General features: G+C 42.3%; 3 protein-coding genes across 4 annotated transcripts; all 3 read right to left on the bottom strand.

Moving 5' to 3' along the window:
* Positions 1–162: 162 nt before the first annotated feature.
* Positions 163–1,112, bottom strand: mustn1a (musculoskeletal, embryonic nuclear protein 1a). Its single transcript, XM_030091430.1, has 3 exons — positions 953–1,112; positions 718–844; positions 163–468 (listed from the first exon to the last, which is right to left on the bottom strand). Exons 1-3 carry the CDS (start codon positions 959–961, stop codon positions 371–373), a joined length of 234 nt encoding a protein of 77 aa, XP_029947290.1. The 5' UTR covers positions 962–1,112; the 3' UTR covers positions 163–370.
* A 537-nt stretch (positions 1,113–1,649) lies between these two features.
* Positions 1,650–5,232, bottom strand: rft1 (RFT1 homolog). The gene is made up of 10 exons (XM_030091428.1): positions 5,034–5,232; positions 4,879–4,964; positions 4,655–4,777; positions 4,017–4,308; positions 3,611–3,745; positions 3,040–3,300; positions 2,808–2,952; positions 2,615–2,720; positions 2,272–2,521; positions 1,650–2,178 (listed from the first exon to the last, which is right to left on the bottom strand). Exons 1-10 carry the CDS (start codon positions 5,094–5,096, stop codon positions 2,014–2,016), a joined length of 1,626 nt encoding a protein of 541 aa, XP_029947288.1. The 5' UTR covers positions 5,097–5,232; the 3' UTR covers positions 1,650–2,013.
* A 443-nt stretch (positions 5,233–5,675) lies between these two features.
* On the bottom strand, positions 5,676–20,143 carry prkcda (protein kinase C, delta a). 2 transcript variants are annotated; one of them, XM_030091879.1, is made up of 18 exons: positions 20,054–20,143; positions 16,852–16,984; positions 16,382–16,581; positions 16,236–16,302; positions 15,942–16,098; positions 15,544–15,575; positions 15,287–15,372; positions 14,749–14,878; positions 14,568–14,668; positions 12,946–13,042; positions 12,707–12,837; positions 12,386–12,559; positions 12,222–12,313; positions 9,255–9,317; positions 8,466–8,604; positions 8,167–8,355; positions 6,787–6,915; positions 5,676–6,656 (listed from the first exon to the last, which is right to left on the bottom strand). In XM_030091879.1, the coding sequence occupies exons 2-18, from the start codon at positions 16,958–16,960 to the stop codon at positions 6,498–6,500; spliced, it is 2,055 nt and encodes a 684-aa protein (XP_029947739.1). In that variant the 5' UTR covers positions 16,961–16,984; positions 20,054–20,143; the 3' UTR covers positions 5,676–6,497. The 2 variants fall into 2 exon arrangements, with proteins under 2 accessions (XP_029947739.1, XP_029947740.1); XM_030091880.1 differs by having other exon boundaries at positions 6,498–6,656; positions 16,852–16,981; positions 20,054–20,135.
* Positions 20,144–25,207: the final 5,064 nt, after the last annotated feature.

Genomic DNA, 25,207 nt, shown 5'->3' with positions numbered 1-25,207 from the left:
TTGTTGATTACATTTTCACTGGATCGCCCTAAGTACAGGTGTGATTGGTGCCAGAAATAAATAACAGAATAAGGTGTGAATGGTCAGTTTGGATACAACAGACCAGTCACCACTTTTGTTGCTTTCATTAAATGAAATTAGAAACTATCAAGTGCAAAACTGTTGGAAGTTGAAGAGAAACTCATCAATATTTTATTTAAGAAAGTCAGCTTTATTACTGCACTCTGGTGTTATTGAATGTTTGGGTAAAACATTCCCTGAAGTCCACAGTTGATGCAGAACTACAAACATGACTTTGACCAAATATGGAGAGAATTACAGAACAGACCCACCCCTCCAACATGCTGGCCAGCAAGTTAAGGGACTTTCTTCATTTCCGGGCTGGTTGAGCGGACCGTGTGCTGAAAGCCGTCTCTCCTCCCAATCTCGCCCGACTGAAGACAGAGGGAGCAGCTTTTCCCATTTTCTCTGTGGGGGAGGAGATATTTCACTTTAACTAAGGGGAAAAAGTAGGAGTCTGACAGGCTTTGTCTCAGTGGGGAGGAGGGAGGGGAACAGAGAGCTCTCCCATCATTACAACCCATCTTTCTGTATAAGGAGTGGAAACTTCAGCACACAAGTACTGCCCCTTGCAGAAAGTGACCCAACGTTAACCACATGCAAAAGTAAAATACTTTCTTTTAAAGCCAGTCGGGCCATGTATGTTTATGTCCTTACCGCACTCTTCCATTACTTGGAAGGTTTTGCTCTTCGCAGGGCCGCTCGTACCCAGTCTGGTCTTTGCGTCTGTCAGCTCCTCTTCTCTCACTTCAGGCCGCTGCATCTGTTCATCTTCCTGACCAGGCTGCAGGAAAAAAAAAAAAAAAAAAAAGAGCATCACATGAATGACGTTTCCCACATCTGCAGGAATTCCTGTTAGTGCGAAAAGATGTCCCGTGAAGAGAAGCCTTACTTGGGACATGGTGGCTGGGCAGCTGAGGATGATGTGCAAATTCTCCTTCTGTGGATCGAGACCAACGCGCTCTCACATATGCTCCTGTGGACAATAAATCTGGGCCCAAGAATAATAAATGACGTAACAAGTAAACACACTCCTCCTCCTTTCTGCCTCTGGATATTTTCATGCTTTGCTCTTTCCTGCTGTTTTGGGATCAGTGCAACAGCTTGTAGCCTCACTGTTCACCAGATGAAACCACAGCAAGATGTTAACGCTGATCTGGATTGTTCTCTACACTTCTTAAAACTGTTTTCTCTGTAACAAGCAAAGTGAGGTCAAAGTTTAGAATTGGCTCACAGGAGGAGTGCTTTTTATCATCAGACTTCAAACTCTGTGAACGCCAACTCATTAACAGATCTTCTAAAGAACGTCAGAGGAGAGTAAACAAGCGTTGCCTGACTGAAAATGAGTGGCCTCCCACCCTTTCCTGCTCATGCTTCTATAACGGCGTCATTATTCAGCCTTTAGGGACCCGAAATTCAGCGGAAATTACGAGAAAGATCAGAGAGACTTTGTTTCAAACCAAAATTTGTCTCTCAACTGTTCCCGTTTCATTAATAGCTATAAAATAAAAGTATACTAAACAATTCCAAACTATCGGTATTTGACATTTCAACATTTGACACTTCTTAAGCAACCACAGAAACATGAACAAAGTTGTTTTGTTTTATTGGAAAATAAATGAAGGCTGTAACAAGCTCTTCCATTTTCTTCACATTCCATTTTTCTTTAACAATATAATCTGAAACAATTATATATATATATAAAAAAAAACTTAGAAATTGTAAATGAATACCTGCAAAAGAATTACAAACAATTCTCTATAATTGTTTATAAAACACAGGAATGGTCCAATAAAACAACCTGCAGGCATGTAAACTCACACACCCATATCAACGATGATAAAAAGTTGTTTTCTTTTAAGTCTGCTTTCATGCAGTCAGTAACTGTTTTAGCAAATCTTTATATTTCAGAGCAGAATGGACGCTTTCTTCTCGTTGGGTTTACCGATCAATTCAGCGTCCCTTCTGTCTGTATCGAGGCAGAAGTTGAGTCATCACAAACTGAATGAGTCGAGTCTCTGTGAAGACGACTGCAGCGAGCACGCAGATCAAACACACAGCTCCAACTCCGATGTGAACCAGCCTCAGCATCCAGCCGCTGTCACAGCAGAAAGCCGTCTGAAACCGGAAAATAATGTTCAAATGGAGCTCTCTGATCTGCACGTCAGATAAGAAACTGCAATGACTTAAAGTAAAGAAATCACCGGATACCTCAGAAGCTGCTGTGACGACTCCACTGACTGCAAGTGCCAGCAGCAGCAGTGGGGAGGGCAGCAGGCCTCGGAGAGGTTTCCACTGACTGGGTCTGAAGTAGCGGCGTATGTAGAGCAGGCTGTGGAGGATCCGGAGGCCCATGTTGAGGCAGTTCGCCATAATGAAGCCAACACTGCCAGCCCACCATGTCAGAACGTAGGAAAGGAAGAGGAATGACACCGACAGGGCCAGCATGACCAGATTATATCTGAGAAGACAAAAAAAATACAAGTTCAGTGTTCACTGACAAGTCATATTGCAGTGAAAAAAGTGTATTGTTGCCTGTAGATCTATATTTTACTTATCAACTTCTTCTTGGCTCATGGCAGCAAATACAAAGCACTCCGATACACCATTCACAGCAAGCAGGAGGACGTAGCAGCTGTAGCACTGCAGCAAGCTGGGACCTTTGGAAGGGAAAGAAAATCACAAAAACAACAAACTGGTAAAAAAGAAAAAAGAAAAAGCTAAATGTGTTGACATCTCTCACATACCAGTTCCACTACTCAGCAAATTGCCGCCATAAATATCCAGAGCCAAGTGAGAGTAGGCATAGCCAAACACTGTAATGATCAGACCGATCACCAGAACAAGTTTCAGCAGACACTCCAGAACCTCTGCTGCAATGGCAACATCTTCCTGCGAACAAAACCCACAACCAGGGATCAAATCAACAACAGCTCCTTCAAATCCATTTACAAACACTTTTACTTTGAAATTACCGACCCGTCTCTGACTTTCTACATCGCGTCCTCTCTGCAACACTTTGGCAAAAAATATGTAGAAGCTTTCCTCGATTGGCAGGAATATGAAGCGCGCCACCATCGAGCCCAGGTTATTGACGATGTCATAGACACCCTGGTCTCCAAAGCTGAGGACATTCAAGAAGGTCATGACGTAGCGCTCGCCCTCCGTCAGGATCTGCTTCAGAAAGGACTGCTTGAAGAAGCTCCAAGTGAGCCGGGCCAGAGTCCAGTCAATCCACGGCTTTAAACAAAACCAAAAGAGCACGATTATAGGTCAAAAATGGTGTAAAGCACAAAATGAAAGATGGAGCAGGATCAATCTGGTTGAAATCAGCAGAGTTGAGGAGGTTTTCTTTCTACTGTTTCTTGGATTTGCACCACACGTCACTTAAACACACATCCACATACTCAGAGAACTGTGCAAGTTTAATGATTTTCATGAAATGCAAATCAAATCTAAACCAGTCTGCTGATTTCTAATAAAATAATCCAGCAGGATTTCAAGTATGCTAACATTCAGTAATGAACAGCATTAAACAACGACTTTTCACCTCGGCATCAGTTCGGCTGGGCAGCAGATCTCTAGCACGACACAAAGGGAATTTCTTCTTGGCTGATTCTTTGGATCCCAAGAAACGAATGAAGTAAACCGCATAGCACAACACGAGGAATCCCGTGTACACCAACTGAGGAGAGAGCAATCAAATCAGTGTTGTTATACTTCAATACAACTTTCACCTGACTTCATATCAATAGCACTGTTTATTATTTCCACATGTTGTAACAAGAATTAAAAGTGACTTTATTTTATTCTGTTATCATGGATATCTTTTGACCTCAAACCGAAATACACATAATGTGCAGTAAAATACAAACATAATGTGCAGTAAAAATAAATTAATGCTGTGGCAGGAGCTGGGGAGGTCAACAGTTGTATTACTTCAGAGCATTTCTTACGTGGGCAGCAGAGAAGATGTAGAGGCCCCATTCACGAGCAAACACCACCAGCACCACGGTGACACTGCACTTAGCGATCATGGCCAGACTCTCAGCCACAACTTTCAGTCGGACAAACATGTGAGCTTGAGCCAAGACCCAGAGGGGCTCTGCCAGCAGCTCCTGCACTCCCGCCAAAGCAAACAGCACCACAGCGGGACCATAGTATGGAATGGTGCGGGCATCCGGGACCTCCAGGAACCACAGCCACACACAAACCAGGAGAGATGCCCATAACACACCCAGAGGCAACCTGCAGATATGAAGAATGACAGCGACACATTAAGGATGAATATGTAATGCACTTTTGGGCGATATGTGCAATCTATCGATTGGGCTGTGCAAATAATGGATCAGTTAAGATCCATCACGGTGCTGTGCATTTTACCAAATTAACATGCATTAGCTGCAATCTATCGATCCTGCAGGTTTATCAATCGACCTTGAACATTTTAATAATTCTACATAGACGAAATGTCCCCTAACACTAGTAAAAATCCATTATTTGCGCAGCGCAATCGGTAGATCCCACTTATCACCCAAAAGCAGAGGACAGAAACACCTTGAAGATGCTTTCTTCTGCTCATCAGACGACTCACGTCAGCCAGAGAAGGTTAATAACTTGTCTCCAGCTGCGGTTTGTCCCCGATTCCCCGCTCAAACAGGCTCTTCTGAAAGCCTCTCTGGATAAAAACACTAATGTGGAGTACAGCAGGGTCAGCCTGTAAAACACACACGCACACGCACACGCACACGCACACACACACTTTAAAGCAGCTGGGTGAGTGAAATCACACCCCACTGTGACTTCTGACACGTTTACCTGACATTGACCACTCCGATCAGCTCTTTGGACACAAACCGTAGCGTGAAGGCATTCAGTAAGAACGTGAGCACGCGGAACATCACCTGAAATGGAAACAATACACACATCTAACACGCGTGCACCTCGATGTTATTCAAAGTTCAACTGTTTACCTGTAGCAGCACATTATACGACGCCAAAGTGGAGGCATTCTTGAGCACATCCTGAGAACTCATCCTTCCTCTGTTACAAACGTCTGTCCAGTGGAAGGTTCACGACGCTTCTCACGAAGAATCATCTTTTTAGAGACATCCTGAGAAAGCTTCAGACAAAGCAACGACAGCAGAGAGAGACGAGAGACCGGTCACACAAAACACTTCCGTACACATTGTGCGTACTGACGTCATGCAAGGACGTAAAAACGTAAGGTCCGTGTACTGCTCGTGCTGCCACGAGAGGGCGCGCGCTTCGTTCACCATGCCTCTGTCTGCATGTGCAAGACGCAAACTCCTGCTGAAATATCACTGATATTCCACGTTCATGAAATAAGTGTGTGTTCATCAGTTAATAAGTTCATGTGTTTTCTCTTACCGAGATTTTAACTTTATTCAAACGTTTAAAAATTTCTCAAATGTTTTGGAATTTGGAATTTTTCTATATCATTCCTCTGAATCTAATGCAGGGATGTCGGAATAATTTTAGTTCAAGGGATAGAGCCTCTTTGAATTTTAATTTGATTGAACAAGTTAAAAGACACCACATCACATAATTTCAGTTTAAAGAATCACGACACACTTAGGAGTTGTTTTGTTTTGTTTTTTTAATTAGATGAAAAAAATGGAGACAGTAAAAAAAAAAAAAAACATCCTTTGCAACCCAATATACAACTTAACATCTTACAACAATATATATATATTTATATACCTTGTTTATATACAGTATTTCAGTAACTTCCACTCCATGACTTTGGTATTCGGTAACACTTCCACATGGTTGCACCCACAGCTGCACCCAGTTCATCAGGACCTGTTTTTTCTACATTTGATCTCCGCATGGCACAGTTCAGTCAAACATAAAACCACAACTTATTCTCATTTTCATATTCTCACCGCTCCTTTGATCCACTGGGTCAAAGGTAACAATTATGTTTCTACAGCGCAGGACACATTTTTAAGCATTAATTAAAGACGGACAGTCTTTTCTCAAGCTGACAGTTCTACACATGATCACATCATTTACATAGTCTGTATGTAACATCCACAGTACAGTTTATTACTAATGCACTCCCCATTCATCGTTTTCAATTTCATTTTGTTCTGAAACTGAAAGTAAAGGGATTAAAAACAATGGCTACAGGTGATAGTAGTGACATGAAGTGGAATGTAAGGATCTTAAACCCCTGACCTTTTATATTATTACTCACAGAGGCCTTCACAGCCAAGACAAATAATAGTCATGCAACAAAGCACAGTAACATCAAAATATACAGTTCATGGGCCCGTTTCTACTCCTATACGTACCCAAGTTTGTGCATACTATACAATTACATAAATGCTGTTCCTGGATCAGCTTCCTCGTCTGGGACTAAGTGAGCTGGCCAATAAACAGCAGAGAACTCAGTCAGACTGGCATTGCAATCACTTCTCTAAAAGGTGCTCCATCTTGGGGTTAATGAATGAAAAACCAGCAAAGGCCGACTGGTCCATGGAGTCTATGAGGTTCTTATCGCAGTAGGAGAGCCGAGGCTTCTCGCTCAGGAACTCTCGGTCAAAGTTGCTGCAGTCATTCGGTGCTTTCTGCAAAAAAATAAATAAATAAATAAATAAAAAAAATCTCAGTGTGATGATAAAAAAACAGCAAAAAAAGCAAAGCGCACAACAGACAGTTCGCTGTAATTCAATTGTCGGTGAAGCGTTTGGAACATACCACTTTGGGTTTGAAGGGGGGTTCAACCTCTCTCATCTCCAAGGCCTGCCAGTGGAAGACCCGAAAGAACGGGTGTAGCCGGATATTCCCCACAACCCCCAGCCTGCGACTGGGGTCTCTCTCAAACAACTGTACCGACACAAAAACAGAAAGTCCATTATGTCTGAAACCCAGCAGGAGAGCCGTAACTGAAACCTCAGAAAAATGTAGTTCACAGCTAAAAAAAGTGCAGTCAGTCTGATTTGTTATATGAGGCTCAAGCGCCGGTTTCTGCTTTCAGAAAGCAGAAGTCAGCAGTCTGGACAGTGGCTCACTCAAACTAACAGTGAAAACATAAGCATCTTATGATAACTTCCACAGAGATGGAAACACCCCGCTGAATATTTTAACAAACTTAACCTTTCACTCATTTGACACACCACTTCGTGCTCTCGTGGTACCTGGCATCTTGAGGAGTTATAGTGAACTATGGAGTGAAACTAGCGATGGGCAGATGGGGATTCAGGTAAAGTGATACGCAATGTAACATTTGGCTCGGGAATTCAGTATCGGCACGGTCACTGCCATGAGCTTGCATAAACCGGGCCTGTGTTTGTTGAGGAGATCAGTGTTGTTTGAGCTGTATAGGGACAGTGAGATGCCAAAGATCACTGTTTGGCCTCTTTTAGGAGTTCTGTGGAAGAAGTAGAAGAAATACCACAGAAAGGAGGTTCCTACCTGATAAACCTAGAGATGTCTTTGCAATCAGAAAAACTGCAGATTTACTTTGTAGAATTACAAGTGATTATTTTTGCTTGTATGATAAATCTAGTATGCTCTTTCTAGGTCTATCTGCACAGACTTTTACATTTAATCCAAGCATTTCAAAAGGTCTCAATACTGAGTTCCTGACCTTATTCAATCTCTAAAGTTTCTGTATTTGTTATTTATCTCATCAGTTTCAATTAATTTCAGTCAAAACTTAAAAAAAAAATCTTATTTTTTCAATACAGAGGAGTTTGACAATTTGTGCTTGAAACTTAAACTGCTCAAAGTTCCTTTAAAATGAAAATATGTTTTTTCACCCTTCTTAAGTTGATATCCTTGTCCCAGACAGAATAACTACAGTTGTTCAAGTCTGAATAGGAATGACAGTGTGACCTTGTTGAGAGATATTTATTAGCAAGTGCCCTTAATTGTGAATATGATTTACTCAATTGAATGAAAAAAAACAAAACATTTGTTCACATTAGAGCTAAATTTGCTGTCTATGGCTTGCATACCACTATATCTAACACTTTATTTAAAATAGCGTTTTAAATCACACAACAGTCTGCCAGCTGCTTCAAAGGTAAAACTCTTCAACGCCTCTGACACCAGTATGAAGAGTTCGGTACGGACCCGCTCGAGAAGGTCCTTGGCTTCCTTGTTGATCCAGCGGGGATAATGAGGAGTTTCCATACGAATGGACTCAAACAGATCGTCCTCGTTGTCTCCATGAAAAGGCGACTGACCGATCAGCATTTCATACAACAGCACCCCAAATGACCACCAGTCAACTGAGAACGAGTATTTCTGTCCCAGTAAGATCTGAGCAGGAAAAAAAAAACAACCAAACAAACAGATTTTTTGTCAGATCAGCAGTTTCCATTCAGATTTGATTACACGAGAACAAAGAAGTGTTTTCAGGGAAGCTGTACCTCTGGAGCGATGTAGTCCGGAGTGCCGCAGAAAGTGGTGGCCCGATTCTCTCCAAACACATTCTCCTTGCACATACCAAAGTCAGCAATCTTGATGTGACCCTCATGATCCAGCATCACGTTGTCCAGCTTCAGATCTCTGAAATAAAAAAAAAAAAAGCAGATTGGAACTTGGAGATAAGAAATTCTGTGTCTGCTGAATCAAGATAACCAAAACATTAATGATATGTTTTTTCAAAGCAGGGTGGGGTCGGTGATATGTTAATGAACAGATGATTGGTGTGTATTGTTGTTTCTTTGCCAAATATTTTCATGGATAATACTAGAACCCTTGAAAACCGAACCTGATAATATAGCTTGATGAATGACAGCAAAACCAGTTGCACAGGTCCTGGAATGTTTGAGTCAGCTTTATTACTGCGAGCGATGACCCAAATGTACATTTTCCTTTTGACAAAACCCAGATTTCATTGTTTATTTTTGGATAAATTTTCAGGACCCCGCCCACAGTCCAAGCTTTCTAAACAGACCTTTCTTGCAATTGCATTATTACACAATGATAACGAAACTTTCAGGAAAAAAGAACTGTCGAAATGTGTGGGATTACCTAACGGGACAAGCTTGAAGTCTCTGTAGCCTCATTTTAACATAGCATGAGCAAATAAACGAACATTACCGGTGAGCTAAAAAAAAAAAAAAATCCAGACATCTCAACTTTGATGTGAAGTAATTAGCATATTAAAGTTTATAAAATACACATTTAGTTGTAACGCATGTTTTTGCTCTGACCTGTAGATAATCCCTTTTGAATGTAGGAACTGAAGACCGCAGATTATCTCCGCAGAGTAGAACCTGGGGAGACAAAAGAGAAAGAAACAGACGTCAGCTCCTCATATCTGCTGGAAAGCTCCAGGTCTGCAGTGCAGATATCTCACGACGGAGCTGGCAGCTGGACACTGGTGTCACTGCAGACTCATTTCAGTGTAGGAATGAATTATTGACGAAGACATTTGTTTGGAGCAGAAGACAGGTGAATAACGCTCTGATAATGTGAAACCAAAGAGCCACGATGAGTTGAAAGATTAGCCTATCGCTGACCTGCTTCTCCTGTCATGTGTGTCAGGAGGAACGATCGAGTCCTGAGAGCAAACAGAGAAGCCGTCTCTCTGCTCCACTTCACAGTCATTCACTGTAAATGACGACTGGTAACTGACAGGGACTGAACAGCTTGTCTGGTTTTTATCCTGACATCAATATAAATGTAGTTCCTTTAGAGCAAGTTAGAGAGAGCTTCTATCTGTACGTGCAGGTTACAGCACAAAAACAGAAATGCATGAAGAAATAAGTCAGTATTATTTTTAGGGAGGAAGTTGGCGTGGCTCTGTTCAGTGATAAATGCAAAACTGAAGGACTGAACCGGCATCAACAGGTTCACAGGTCAGCAGCGGCTGCCGGGTGCACGGGGCCGTGTGCTGCTGGTAAAGAGGCCATGTGAAACGCTGCGGTTCAGACACCGCCTCGGGAAAAACGTTGCGTAACCGCATCCAGGAGATGCGTCCCATTTGACTGCGGCAGCTGGTGCATCCGTGCACGACACCGTCACATCTGAAATCACAAAAATCTCAACAGCCTGTCCAGAGTGAGCAGCCGCTGTCAGCACTCGTACACAACGTGTCCGTGCCCCATTTAGAGCAGACACTGACATGCTGGAGACAAGCGCACCCCGCAAATCTGCAGCAACTGATGTAAAAAAGTAAAGTTGCACTTAGTAATCAGAGTATGGAGAAAAAGTTACAACCACAATGCAAAATATACTAAGAGAGTATTGAAAAAACAAAAAGAAACATTTAGACAAGCTGCCCAGATGTTGATACTCAGTAATGCTATTAACCACAAACTGTGAAAGATGTTTGTTTTTGTCATGCTCTACATGATGTTCACCACTGCGCTCTCATTTAGATTAACACCGCAAAACGTTGACCTCAGTTTCAAGCTTTTACAGCAATAAGTGACAATCATTAGTTTTGAGGGATGGTGAATGTTTTTTTTAACAAAAAAATTTAATTTCATTAATGTTAAGGAAATTAAATGAATATGTGAATATGAAGGGAATTAACTGAATTAAAAAGACTAAATTCCCTCCAGTGTTGCAGTGGTGGCCAAGAGGTTGGAGAGGCAGGACTGGGGGTTCACAGGTTCAATTCCTGCAGTGGAGAGGTCACCGCTGTGGCTCCCTGAGCAACACCGCGGGCTGGCCCTCACATCCCAGACAGAGGATGTGAAAAAAGGAATTGCCTCAAGACGACTAATGAAGAATGATTAGTTATATTGGATGGATTGACTTATTTCCCAGACTGCCTCGTTGATGATGAGGGATGGATGGATCGGCTCCTGCTTTCCAAGACGGCAAGTAAGAAAGCGACTATGTGACGCTGTGTGTGTGGCCGAGAGAGTGTGTTACAGCGAAGCTGGCCATCAGACATGGTAACAGAGTATAAACACAACAGTGCAGAAAGAGCAGAGTTTAGATTATCTGTCAGGACGCAGATGCTACAGTTCTTCAGAACTCAGGACAACCGCTGCTGCTTCCGATCCCGAGCGGCCAAGGCTTACGATGGACTGTTGCAAAAACTTTGCCACATCACTCATCCCGAGAAGCAAACATGCAAACTCATGAATTATTGCATTGTGACATGATGAAATAGCCCGTCCTCTCTGTCTTGCTCCCTGAGGGTAAATTATCCAGCATGAATACAGCTACTGAGTGAGGAGGATTTCAGTGGACGCCAACAAAAGATCAGGTGTCTATGTTTGTAAAGGAGAGAATTATTCCTGTCGGCTTACAGTCCGCTGGTTTAACTACAGGAGACGTAACATCAGTGTAGGATCAGTGAGTGGGCACGGCAGAGAGAAAAGCATTGCACGACGCAGTGTAATGGTTTAAAGGCTTATAAGGCTAATGCATTCAGTCTGAAATTTGCAGCACTATTACTACTACTACAAAGAAAATAAAACCTTCTAATTGGTTATGGCAATTTTATAATGTCAAACTAAATATGTTTTTCACATATATGCACATAATATTAACATATAAAAGTCCTACTCCAGAAATATTTAAATTTGACACGGTGTATTTGAATTGGAACGAAAGCCCACACAGTTCACGTTATTCTAAACATCATGAAACAAGAACATTACTCTGGTATTTATCATCCTGGAGCCTGTTTGTTTGTCTCACAGCAACTCCTAAGAATTGTTAGCAGGTCTATAAATGTGTGATTTTTTTTTTTTGTTTTTTTGTTTTTTTTAACTTCAGCTGGCAGCAAACACGCCACCAAGTTATGGACTTTGTAACACTCGCTTTCTTCCACCAGATTTCCAGCGCTTTTGTTTGTGTGCATGTGTGTGTGCATGTGTGTGTGTTTGGAGGGATTCCCACAGTATGCTGGCAGGTGGGTGGCAGTAACTGATACCTCCTTGCTCACACGACAATAAAGAGGCACTAAGAGCTGCTCGCTCCCTACAAGGCTGGCTGCTAGTGAACAGAAGGTAATGGCAGCCAGCCCTGCTCCAGCCCAACGGCATGAGTAGATTATGTAAAACAGAAAAGCAGAAGACATGATTAGGAGAGAAACACCATGTGCTCTTCTTTCTCTGCGTTTGTGGTTGAGTCTCTGGGCAGCTACGTGAGGATGCAGGGATTCAATAATGACGGCAGATGGTGTCACTGAGGCTGCGCGGCAGGATGCGACTCACGAGGCTCTGTAGAGTTCGAACCGTCCTTTCTCCTGGATGTGAAACATCAGGTCACCTCCGTTCAAGTACTCCATCACGAAGAACAGGTGCTCCTGTGGACAGGCTGCACTTTAAGTATCGAGGACAAAACTCAAACCAGCGGCGTTCAGAAAGCAGGAACTCACCTTGGTCTGGAAGGTGGAGTAGAGGTGTGTGAGGAAGGGGTTTTCCCAGGCTAAAGCCAAGACCCGCTTCTCGATCATAGTGCACTCCACGTCGTCGTCCATGAGCACGACGTCCTTCTTCAGAGCTTTGACCGCAAAATACTCTCCACGCCCCTTCAGCTCCGCAAGAAGAACCTGAGGAGAAGCAGCTGATCAATACATCTCTGCTGCAGCTCAGTCTCTGATAATACACCTCAAATCCATTGTTGAGGCATATATTTATATATTTTTGTGACAGCTGATAACTATTATTGGAAGTTATATCGGGTTATTTGTGAATACCTTGCCAAAGCTGCCTTTCCCTAAGACCTTGTGGAAGATGAAGTTGTCCACATTGACCCGGGTCAGATGAGTCAGACGAGACTGTGGTCGAGGGCTGGACCCTTCCCACAACGTGCCATAGGGAGATACATCTGATGGACAAACAAAAAAATCAATAAATAAAAGTCTCCTTCGAGTTCCTGTAATACTGTGAAAGGACCAGTACTGGGCCAATATGGTCAATGTGAATGAATGATCACCATTGATCTGAAGTCCAGCAAGCTTGTTCACTTCATCATAGATTCCAATATCAGGCAGGTTGGACAAGTTTGGATCTGAATGACGAGTGGAGGACCTCTGGTGCATTAGAGAAAAAATAATCCAAAGTAAACATAAAACCACCAGACAAACAGATTTTCCAGGACTGGTCAACTATCTAATGGAGGTAAATCCTGGCTAGTTCCCAAAATTAAACAGGTTTTGTTTCAAAGCAGAGATCTGAGACAAGACAAGCAACAAAGTGGGCGTTTCACAACAAACAACACCTGAGTGAAAAGCTCAGGTTAACATGAAGGTCAGGCGTCATAATCTGCCAAAACGCAGCGCTGATTGGCAGTGTCACATTTTAGTGAGAATGAATGATGTAATTATCTTCATTTGAGGTGCGTGTTTGAAATCACACTTTTTTTTTGGAAGAATCGTGCCTCTGTTAGCCTCTGAGTTAGGACTGCATTCAGTGTTTGGATATGTGTTAGAAAGAGGCCGTGATACAGGCTGAATTTAGGACTACAACGGGGTCAAATGTAAAACTAGAACAAGGGGCTCAGCTGGGATCACGGCTCAGGTCAACACTGACACTGAGCTGAACCAGATCAAAATTTTACAGCTTTGAATGTCAGAATATTTGCAAAAATATAAACTATTCCTGTAAAACTGCCCAGCCAAAGCTTTATGAATTTGATGAATTAAGTCTATATATTTAAAAATCTGCAGTCATCAAATGTTAAAACACTATCGAACTCTCTCCACACCAACAATGTCAGAAGAGAACACAATGAAACATTTGGAATAAAGCATAAGATTGAATGCACACAAAAGCTTAAGTAAGAGTTCAATTATTTCAATTATTTCCATTTTAATTATATCAGTAATATAAAGTTGTATTATCTATTTCCATTTGCGTTTTATAAAAAACAGTCTCAGAGTGGTATTTGCTTATTAAAAAATAATCTTGCGGGAGTCTGAACCGTAATAAAAAGTTATGTATTGGTTTGATTAAAGGCTGAGATCCTGGAGTTCCTACATTGCTTTGACTTAGGTGTTGATTATATGATGGAACTTAACAAACCTCAGAATCAAACCTGACTTAGGCGACTGGACAAAATAGTCTGTCCCAGGCTTTAGTGACTACTGAATTGATTCGATCAGTCACAGTTGCCAGACTCTGCATTCATGTTGGCTTTTTTACACCAGATGAAAGAAACACAGTCAATAAATCACAATAAATCACACCCTAGACATTATGCTCAATAACATAACTTGTACAGTAATTGTGTTTACTCGCCATAAAATGTACAAGGGAAAGAAAACAGCCACATGAATTCTTGTGTTGTACACATAGATCCTGACAAAGGACGAGGACACAGAGCTTTGACAGCCTGTTGTGTTTGGCACTGATGCATATCGGACTTCAAACTGGACCAGATGCCTTACATATTGCACCAATACAGCAGTTATGTCAGAGACATGACAGGCAAACACACCGTTCTCTCTCATCGCTCTCATACAGGATCAAATGGTCTGGGACAATTCCATCTTCTGTTCTCGTACATAAAAAAAAAAAAACGTACTTGTAATTTCAGACCGTTTCCTGTGGACTCACCTGACTGACTTGTGTGAGAGCTTCAGCTAGAAGTTTCTGGTTAATACCACAAAGGTTGGCTACTTTATCCTGACACTTGTGATGAACATTCATGGCACAATCTGCAAACGGAAGAAAAACAGGCCTGTTAAATTGAACTGACGCTCCACTGACCATCCAGCAAACTGCAGCTGTTCTCTACCTTCACACTTGAGGCCTTGTTTGACCAAACCCCAGAGCAGGCTCCCGCAGTGGTCGCAGAAGGTGGGACTCATGTAGTTGTGGATCTTAAAACGATGCGGCATATCAATTTTAAATCTCTCCTTCTGGAACTGTGAGAAGAAAAAAAAAATAACACAATTCAGCACTTCAGTAGCAAATTAATCCTGTGATGTGTCAATAAATCTCTTCTAAACTTTTTGTTTTCTCATTTTGCTTTCTCCCATTTTAAAAATTCCAATGTAGAATTGAACATTTGTGAACATGCACAATCAAATCTTTCCATTTGCTTTACTGACTGCTATCGAGCAATCTTTAGCCACAGTGACTGTAAAGCTTCACTTGATGTGGATGCTGACTGGCATCTGTCTTGCATGAAACTCTGATGCAATAATGTGAGGAAATAAGCACAATAGCAGAAGGCAAAATGGGGAAAACGGACGAACTAAGTGAAAAGGCAGTGAACTCAACACAAATGGGGAACTCTGAGAGAACACAATGTGCAGCTGTGTTAAACGTACCACCGTATCTCGGCTGTTGGCAGCAGTGCCAGTACATCTGCCGATGATTTTGTCTATGCATTTCTTGTGGATGGCAGCGTTGCATTCTGAGAAAAAAAACAAAACAAAGATGAACCTTTGATCAAGGATGAGAATATCCTGTATGTATGTACACAAAGTTATGAGAAAAAAGGGGAGAAGGTGGAAGAGAACATATTTTAGTAACACATCATCCAGACATTGGACCGCTATTTCGAGTATTTATAATATTTACTTACGTCTGCACTTATAACCTTGCTTGTTGAGTCCCCTGTGAGAGGCAGGGAGTAAAAAAAAAAAGTCATCCATAGTGTCCTCCAATCGTGTCAGTGATTTTGAGTAACCAAGAAAACATGGCTGATTAGTTTAATCTCATCAAGAAAAAAGTCATTAGGATTTAGCACACACAATGCAGACACCTGCTGCCTTAAATCTGTTTAATCCCCCAACAACGAGACAACCAAATTGCAAGGTTGAAGATTAAGCAATAAAGTCCAAGCACAGCTTAGCTTCCTCTAATAGAAATCTACTAAATCAGAGATGGTGACAAGATTTAAAAATAAAAAAATGTCAGTCTGGTGTTTCTGTTCAGCTGTTTTTAAGTTTCTCGTTTACTAATAGTGTAAAGCGGACTGACCAGACGAATTCTCTGCACACAGAGCAGAAGGTGGGCTGTCTGAAGAAGGTAGCGGTGAACTCGTGGTTCTTTATGAAGTGGATCTTGGCCTGCTTGATGGCCCCTCGTCTGCGGTTCAATGTCGGGGCCTCTTCCTCCTTAGAAGCCAGTTTACGCTCTAACGGACACAGAAAGACAAATGAGTCATGACAAAAGAAAACAAAAAAAAAAAAGGTTTTGTCTCCAATTGATAGCATTCAAGCATCCAAGCGCCTGAAGATTAAACTTGAAAGAAGCGCCATTGTTTTCAATCACCTGCATCCACATTCTCGAGAAAATACTGCACAGCCATCATCACTTTCCCAGAAGGATGAAGATCCACCTGGACACAACAGACACGTGGTTCAAAAGCCAGCTCTGCGATCCCACCGCTGGGTGGGGGATCTTCCCGAATGCCCTACCCAGAATTCAGCTTGACCGTTGGCCTTCTTGCAGCGCTCAGCAAGGACTGACACACCAACGGTGACCTCGGCCAGCGGCTCCTCCGCCGTCTTCATCAGCAGGATCTCGAGCACGCGCCCCTCATAGATATGTGCATCAAAACTGGACTTCCAGGCCGGGTACATGGTGGGCTTCTGCTGGACCAGGGTCTTTCCTCTTTCTGAGGCGAAGATAGAGAGATGAGCCGAAAATATAGAGGACTTAGCGACATTGTCAGCAAATAGCAACATGTTGCACAGCAAATAGATAGAAAGTTATTCAAATATTTGTCTATTTTCTCAATGTTTTATTTGATTTCATGATGCAGAAAAAGTCTAAAACACTCAGTGTAACTGTGCCTCTTGAATGGTTGCTTCTTATAACTTATATTCACAAAAAAATTTTCACAAACTGTATGAATATAGTTGCAAATCACTACAGATTCTCTCACCAGTGGTTAAAGCTTCCTTCAGTTTGATAGCACAGAAGGGCGGGTCAGACAGCTGAGGCAGGACACCCAAGTCGTATGAGTTAAAGGCAATCCTCAAAAAAGGAGCCATGGTGAAGAGAACCAGGGTCACCTGCTGTCACAAATCAACAAACACAGTTTTAAAGCAAGCAATGTTTAAATATTCCAGCATTCCATTTACTCACAGTTAGATCCACTTCATATAATATAAACTGCTGGTTAACATTTAAGCAAATGTTAATTACTGACATGAAACAGAGCAGGAAAAAGAAGAAACGACAGTATTTTTTAACTTGTGTCTGACAAACGTGAGCATATCATTGGTTCTCTTATCTCTCAGACTTTTGTGCCTCATGCCCACAAGCAAGCGATCGCTGTCGGCGAAGATGAACCATTTTCTGCTGACCCACAGTAAATCCTTTCAGATTGGGAGATTAATGAATTCAACTGCTTCAAACATTTGAGAGATAGATAGATGTTAACAAAGCCTTTCACACGAAGATGATACAGGCTGTGCGCAGCTTTCATGTTCTCCCTGTGCCCATGTGGGTTTTCTGCCAAGTACTCCAACCGTCCAAAGACGGACACTGTAACTTCAAAGTGACAATAAACAAGACTGACAACCTGATTCTCTCCTGAACAGAGGTGATCACGATCAAATGGGCAACTGCAATTGTTGTTCATGACTGTCATAGAGCCAAAACAAAGGTTTTATTTAATTTAACATGCACTGTGAAATTAAAAAAAAAGTATTCATAATTTGTTTCTGTTAACATTTTCAGTTTTTATTAATTAGATGACAAAAACACGCTAAACAAAAGGTACTTTTCTCTAAGAAGTGGTGCACCTAGTTTGTGACCATACTTTCTTCATAGCACCAGCTCCTGCACGCATGGTTTACTACACACACAACAGAGAAACATCCCCTATTACAACCTACACACCACTTTTTTTCCAAGTGCAATGCAAAATAGCATGCGTCTCTCGAGCTGTGCTCTTCAGTCACACCCATCCTGTCTTATTCTACAAACGCCAGATCTCGTTTTGCAGAGAAGCCAACTACAGTGTCCGAATCTGACAGCAAACATAAAGCAACATCGCAACTTATTTAGATCCCTGTCATCCCTGTCTGAGAGCTTACAGCTGCAACAGGGGAGGTGTTTGCTTGAACTACAAAGCCAGAGCGAGCCTCGACATGTCGCTAATCCAAATACAAGCACGCTGTGCTCCGCAGTAGGCCTCGCTGGTATTCACAATCTTAAAACCATTGCCGCCCACTCTGAGACAAGAAAAGTAAGATGGAAAAAAAATCCACTATGCACGAGAGGGGGAGCGTGACGAACGACCGTGTTCATACAGTCACTGCTCACTGCTGCTGCAATGTCAGGGTTTTTAAGGTGATCAATAGCAAAGCATAGTATGCGATTGAGGCCAGTCGTGATTGATTACCCAGCAAACTGTTTATGCGCGGCTTCGATTTGTTCCATGTGTTAAAATCACTGGTTATGCCCCATGCATCACTACACTGCAACTTACAAATGACAAGACTTCCTATTCAGTTTCTTCAGTCTGCTTCCTCCCCAAATGAATGAACATGAAAAAGAGAGTTTGCTGACACAAACAACACACTTCATTGTTGCTTTGATCATTTTAAAAATTACATTTAAACATGGAATTAATCTGTAAAAGCCCAATAATTGTAGTATGGAAATCTGTATGGATTCATGCTTGTATTGAAATGAGAAAACTTCTGTTTACACTTCGTACAGTCTTGAAGCAGCTCACGATTCCTAAGTGTCAAGTTCATACAGCCTGCATGCCTACTGTAACCTAAAGTTCTTTAGAATTAACAAGTCCTGACAGGCCGCTCTGACACATATACTGAAAATGCTTTTAAATCTTTTCCATCGACAGAAAAAAAAGAAGAATTTACAGGGGCTACACCAGAGATTTATTTCATAGTGCCACCATGAGCTGTCACAGACATCGACCAAGAATCAGTCATTATATCTGATTTTCTCAGTGCAACAGCTCCTTCTCTGAAGGATGTGGTTGACTGTCAGTTGGCTGATCGCAGATGTCACCTCATGTCTGACTCAGACGGCACGTTTCAGCCAAACTTTCTTTCTGACAAATAAATGTGACAGTTTTTCTTTAACATCAGACCAGCTTAGCATCCCCTCGGAGTAACATCACTTACTGTAAATCCAGTGTATTCTCATGTACATGTACTTACACCTGAGACGCACAAGTTTCTAACACTTGATCAAGCGATGTGAAATATGTATCGTCTGTGAATCCTGACTCTTAACCTCTCAGTTGGGTTTTTCAGGTTGGCTTTTTCCACAGAGGAGTCGGCAGCAGCGGCGGCAACACTGCTAAGTGTGTGGTTTGTACAAGAAAGAAAAATAAGACCACAATGAACTACAAACAGCTGATATGCACTGGTGTAATGCACAATAAAGTACATCATCTCAGATACACTGCAGATTATTGGTCATTGTTAACAACAACTCAGCTGTATCAGTTCACAAAAGAAACTAATCAGAAACCCACAGCTACCCTGCAGGACTGAACTAAACACTTGCTCCGAGTGTTGCATTTGATGTCAGACGCTTTGAATAGGCGTGGGCTAAACATACTTCATTTTCAGAGGCGTTGACCGGATGAAGTTAAAGGCGATTATCTAGGAAAATGTAAAGAAGTTCAAACTTCTGTAATTTCATAACAATTTACTTAAAGAGGTGAAGTAATCGTAAATGTGAGAAATCAGAGGTCGATTTTGGGTGGACTCGATATGCAGGAGGACTGTGCATGTCTGTGATGTTTATCTTTTGCCAATAAAAAAGGGGACAAGTTAAAAAAATACATAAACACAGTTCTCCAGACATGATCACACCGGTGTGGATGCCGACTGGGTTCAATCGGATCGTGTAGCAGCAGTTTCCCCTCAGATCGCTGTAGAAAATGTGTTACTATGTGCGGTTTCTGTGAATAAATACCGAAGTTTAGCGCCAAGAGTTACGATTAAAAGCGACAATGTTACAGCTTGTTTCTCCGCGGATGAAAAAGGAGAAGGAACCTTCACAAACTTTCTGCACACTTCTAATGTCTAAAATAAAAAAAAAACTACAGAAACTCTGCGAAAAGGCTGGTCTGGAAACGGTAGTAATGGCAGCCTCACCTCGTCCTGCAAACGCGGAGCTTTTTTTTCCACACAGAGAGACGAAACTGGCTCTTTTTTTCTCCTCCTTGGTTTTTTCACTCTGTGACTCCGCCGATTGAGGAAGTGTTGCTGAGCTCCGCTCGCGCGGCGACACAGAGCGAGCTCTGACGTCTACCTACCAGCACGCGCGCGCCTCCTCCACACGCGTGCGCCCGTGGATGCGGCTGTTGCCCACCCGGGTGCCCTAATTGGAATAGAGGTCGCTTCGGTTATTATAATAGCCACGTTTTCCACATGGGCTGAACTGTCCGTTTTGTACACCGCACGCACACACGCACACACACACACACACACACACACACACACACACACACACACACACACACACACACACACACACACACACACACATCTCACAAACAGTATGATGGGCTTGATAGTGAGAATTAGGATGTTAAAGTGGATAATGATGGGATGGAGCTGTGTAAGGAAACACAGGGAAACAGGGGGTTTCTGCTGTATGTGATAGAAGCTAATATGGGCCATTAGTAATTGATTAATTACCAAGGCATGTACCTGCTCGAGCTAAAATGTTATGTAAACCATGAAGAACTCCAAAGGAATGCAAAAACAGTGGCCCATGTTGACATTGGAGTAGCCTATACAAATGACCGTTTATCAATAAATCACTTGAATCTGCAAAGACTCTGAAAATAAATTGAAAAAATATACATCTATACTTGACATGTTTTTCTATTTTGCAGATTTTGTGTTACATTACATTGCAGTTATAACTGTTGCTTGATGATGACTTCGTGATAGTTCCGACTGATGTGTCATGGTGTGGGTTCATCGATAATAACCTGTAGATCAAGACAAAAATAAATAAATAAATAAATAACCTGCCCAGGCAACCAGGCAATGATAACTACACTTCACATAAAGATCTGGATTATTGCTGGTGGGCTGGCTCTGGGTCAGTTTGTGGGGGAAGAGGTTTTTCTTTTCTTTTTCTACTTGAAGTGTTTCTGTGTCAGGGGGTGGGGTCACGTGGCTGGTGTGGTAGGCTGCGGGGGTAGGTTTGAGGATGAAGCAAGTTCTTCTTTTTTTTTTTTTCTTTTTTGCCGGTGAGGAGGTGGCAGGTTCATCTCCTGCAGAGAATATTTCCTTGTTATGGAGCACCGTCACTTCAAATTGTGTATGTCTTTGTTTGCTGCATTCCTGTGTTCACCACACACACACACACACACACACACACACACACACACACACACACACACACACACACACACGGATATAAATGTGAACAAATGAGCAAGGACAAAAAAGGGCCTTCTCTGCCAAGTCAACTATTCTCATCTGATCACACCCAAGTAATATAAATGGCTGAAGCAATCAGAAATCTAAATCAAGAAGGCAGCAAAGACATTCCTCCTCGATGACTCACAAGAATTAAATGTGTATTTTCAGATTTCAAGTCTGAAATTGTCGGTACTGACGGAGGGTCATGTGAGACGAAACCTGACAGGAACAGGTTGACAGGCCACAGGTGTGTCAGTGCTGCCGGCTTTCCTCAGAGTGTTTACATAACAGGCAGAGTCTGACTCACAGCAGAGACGCAGGACGTCTGCACAGCAGAGACTGGGTGTATTTCCACTAAAGACTTCACTCCTCATGGACTCTTCTGACTCCAAAAAGGCACTCCTTCAAAACTCAAGGAACCCCCATTCTTTTTCCTCTCTGAACATGATCATGATCTCCTCTGGGATGTGAACACTGGAGAGCAGGAAGATGCTAAATCCAGCATGAAGAGACTCTGATGATCAACACAGATGATACAGCGACAAGTTTCACTCTGGACAAAGTCGCTTTATTTCAGCTGAGCCTGCTAAAGGAACATTTCAGGATTATATCAGGATGTTAGTAATAGTCGATATTTCTGAGTAACTATTCCAAACTGAAGTTACCAACAGAGCCTAGATACTAAAGAGACGCCATCTATAACTAAACCGACTGAACATGTACATCAACACGATGCAAAAACAAGTGCTTATCATTCTAGTGGAGTCATGCATTCCTGAAGCAGAGTAGCTACTTCATGTTAAACCTGGTTGACTGCTGGTTGCTGCAGTCTATTTGATAAAAACAAATAAAATGCCAGAAATACAATATACTTAAGTACTCACAGAATTTTATGGGAATTGGAAGGTATAATTTTGGTTGTTTGCTCTGAATAATTGGAAATTTGTTTTCAAGTTTCAGTGTGAAACTAGCCGTCAGTGAGCTTTACGATGTGGAACAACGCTCGTTTTCCCCACTCTCAATAAATCCAATGTCCACATCTTAGATTAAGTCAGTGTTTAGAGAACCAGTGATGACTGTGATTCTGTGAAATGGACGTGGGTTTTACCATGTCACATTCAGCTGAAGCACATTAAACACATTTAAAGAAAAACATTTACGCAACTATTCCCTCAGGCAGTGGTGGCTTAAACAGAAAGATTACAGAGCAGCATACATATTTTTAGAGGCTGCGCAGGGGAGAAGTGGTTAACATTCTCCTCACAGCATGAATATCCTCACTTCACAGTGTCTGCGTGTTTTCCTTTTGCGTGGATTTTTCCACTTGACCTCTGGTGTTTCCTCGCACAGTGTAAAAACATGATTTTGAGGTTGATGCATTAAGTGTGAGTGTGAGTGTGATTGTGTCTCTGTGCAACCTGCTGTCACCCATAATGAGTTGAGATGGGCTGACTAGTGACTTTTAACCCAGGAGAGTGGCAAGAAGCAAGGAAAAGGTTCATGCGAAAGAGAATGTGAGAGGTTTTAATGCATTTCATAATCTCATTTGCTTAAGATTAGGATTTTTAATCGCTTGAGATTAAGATTCTTAATCGGTTGCTTTAATGTATTTCTTTCTTTCATTTCTTTGTAGAGCACTGCGAATTGCCTCGTGTCTGAAAACACGGAGAGACCGATCCTTTCAGGCTGCTGCCCCCAGACTCTGGAACCACTTGGCCCCGTCTCTTCGAATGGCTGAGTCTGCGGACTCCTTCAAAAAGGATTTAAGACTCTTTTATTTCAAGGAGCTTTTGGCTAAATACCCAGCAGATACAACTGTGATATGTAAAACTGTATGTATTGTCTTTCACCTTGCTCTGTAACTGTACAGCACTTTGTGATTTTATCTGCGATACATTTGTATTGCCATGCCTGAGCTGGATGTAGTGGCACTGAAGAAGAATGGTGAAGTGCTTTCATTTATTCATGTCCATTCACATATATTATTTCATTTCATTCTAAATAACAAATATTAAGGACATTTCATCTTCTAATAAAAAGAGAGAGTGAGATGATTTGGCACTTACAATCTGAACAGGCTTCCATTTGGCGGCCCTGCAAATATTTGTTTATCCTCCTTTCTCTCTCTGCAGAGACAAGCTGATGACAGAACGGTCACAAGAGAAGGAAAAGCACAATATATTTTCAGTGTTTAGGAAACAGGGATAAGAAATGTTCAGTCGCTGGTGCAGAAAGTGCCGAAAGCTGTGTTTTTCTGTGTTTGTCCTGATGAGGGAGGGTGGGCTATTTAAAGCTTTAGGGGAGGTGGAATAGGTGTAACATTGACTTGGCAGTGTATGCTGCAAAGAGTTTGCAAAGTGGGACATGAGAGCCGGTCCCTGTGTTCTTCCACCCTCTCCTCATTATTTTTCTTTCTTCCCTCTTCATCTTGGACACAAGTGGGAAACACGAGGCAAGGCGCAAACCCAGAAACATGGCACCGGTGTCACATGGATGGAGTCAATAATTAGCTGTTCTCATTGTAAATATTAGGCTATTGCATAACAAAGTCTTGCCATTGCTCCGGGGATATGCTGCCCACGCAGCACTAATATGAAAGATAAGAAGCCATGCTCTTGCTCACGACATCAGCTCCTTCTCAGGCTAAGACTGGTGGCCAGATTGTGTCAGCACGAGTCCGACTGGTACATGAAGCTGAGTTCACACCACTGTACTGTGTAAGCATCAGGAGCTACGAGCCACAGACAAGGAAGTTTAGCGCAGGGGATTTTTCAGCCTCTTTAGCAACAGTAAAGCTGAGCACATCTAACAGAGATGGATGCATCAGAGCTTATTGAGTAGGCTGTGTGTATGATTGATTATTTGCCGCCTGCAGTGATGTGGAAGTAAGATTGGATTATGACACTGCTCCACCCTCGGGCCACAGCAGGCTTTCATCACAGTCGTTTCCACATAGAACCTCATTCACAGGGTAACCGGGGCTTGCATTAGAAGTTTTGCATACTCCTCGACAAGCTCACGACAGCAGTTTGCTGTCCCAGAATAATCACGTGCACAAATACAGTTAAAAATAATAACTTCTACATAGAAACTTCTGCTTTGTCTACGGGTTACTTTCGGATGCTTAGTGTTTCTATTGGAGTGTGTGTACTTTTAATATTTTCACCAGTCACTTGTGAAGCATTCTGAGTTGCATCAAATTGTCTGAAAGCAGATAATTGTACAGTAAATAAGGATCGACTGACGAATCCATCAGGAGCTGAAGCAGCAGGTGCTTGACATGGGGGCGGGTTCAAACGGCAAGCTGTCATTTATGAGGAATTTTTTGCCAACAGTAACACATGCAGAGAAAGTCGGGCTTGGATTTCTGACGAGAGCAACAGAGAAGGGAGAAAGCAGGCCTGAGGCTGGAGAAGGAGAGCAGAATGATAAATGGCCTGTCCTCTATGTAGGACGAGGTGTCTGCAACTTTTCAGAAGCCCTAGAAAGCAAACTTTCTGCCTGATATTATTCTGGGTCAGGAAGCCTCGGGGGGGATGAGCAGCAGAGCAGGGCTGGCCTTTCTTTGGCCTCACGGCACACTGGTCCTGTCGATCACTGACTGGAGCGTGTTTACCAGGCGGCAGCAGTTTTCAGTCTCCGGTTTGGTCTCATATGGGAGAAGGTCGCATGTGATTTGTGTATCAACACAGGCGCAACATACTTAAACTACAATTAAGAGTTTTTATTTTCAAGTGCATTAATAGCCACTGAGCTGATCTGCAAGGACACTATGACAGAAAATCAATTACAGCAGGCTGTATTGTAATGTTTAGTCCCCCTGCCATCTAGAGGACAAGGGGGGAATAAAAACACACACTGATGGGGTTC

This window comes from Salarias fasciatus, chromosome 5 (genome assembly GCF_902148845.1).
Source record: "Salarias fasciatus chromosome 5, fSalaFa1.1, whole genome shotgun sequence".
Lineage (NCBI taxonomy): Eukaryota > Metazoa > Chordata > Actinopteri > Blenniiformes > Blenniidae > Salarias > Salarias fasciatus.
The sequence above is the reverse complement of the archived record's forward strand: the minus strand, read 5'-3'. Positions and strand labels throughout refer to the sequence as shown.

Bases quoted from the DNA above. Each gene is read 5' to 3' on its own strand.
- mustn1a (XM_030091430.1), bottom strand. The intron at 469-717 runs GTAAGGACATAA...CCTCCCCCACAG, and splicing joins CCAAGTAATGGAAGAGTGCG to AGAAAATGGGAAAAGCTGCT.
- rft1 (XM_030091428.1), bottom strand. From the start codon at position 5,096: ATGAGTTCTCAGGATGTGCTCAAGAATGCCTCCACTTTGGCGTCGTAT. The intron at 4,965-5,033 runs GTAAACAGTTGA...TTTCCATTTCAG, and splicing joins CGTATAATGTGCTGCTACAG to GTGATGTTCCGCGTGCTCAC. The intron at 2,721-2,807 runs GTATGTGAGAGA...TCCCTTCCAAAG, and splicing joins TTTGCTGAGTAGTGGAACTG to GTCCCAGCTTGCTGCAGTGC.
- prkcda (XM_030091879.1), bottom strand. From the start codon at position 16,960: ATGGCTCCTTTTTTGAGGATTGCCTTTAACTCATACGACTTGGGTGTC. The intron at 12,560-12,706 runs GTATTCACAAAT...GCTTCTCCTCAG, and splicing joins GGAAAGGCAGCTTTGGCAAG to GTTCTTCTTGCGGAGCTGAA. The intron at 8,605-9,254 runs GTCAGAGCAAAA...TTTTTATTTCAG, and splicing joins TCAAAAGGGATTATCTACAG to AGATCTGAAGCTGGACAACG.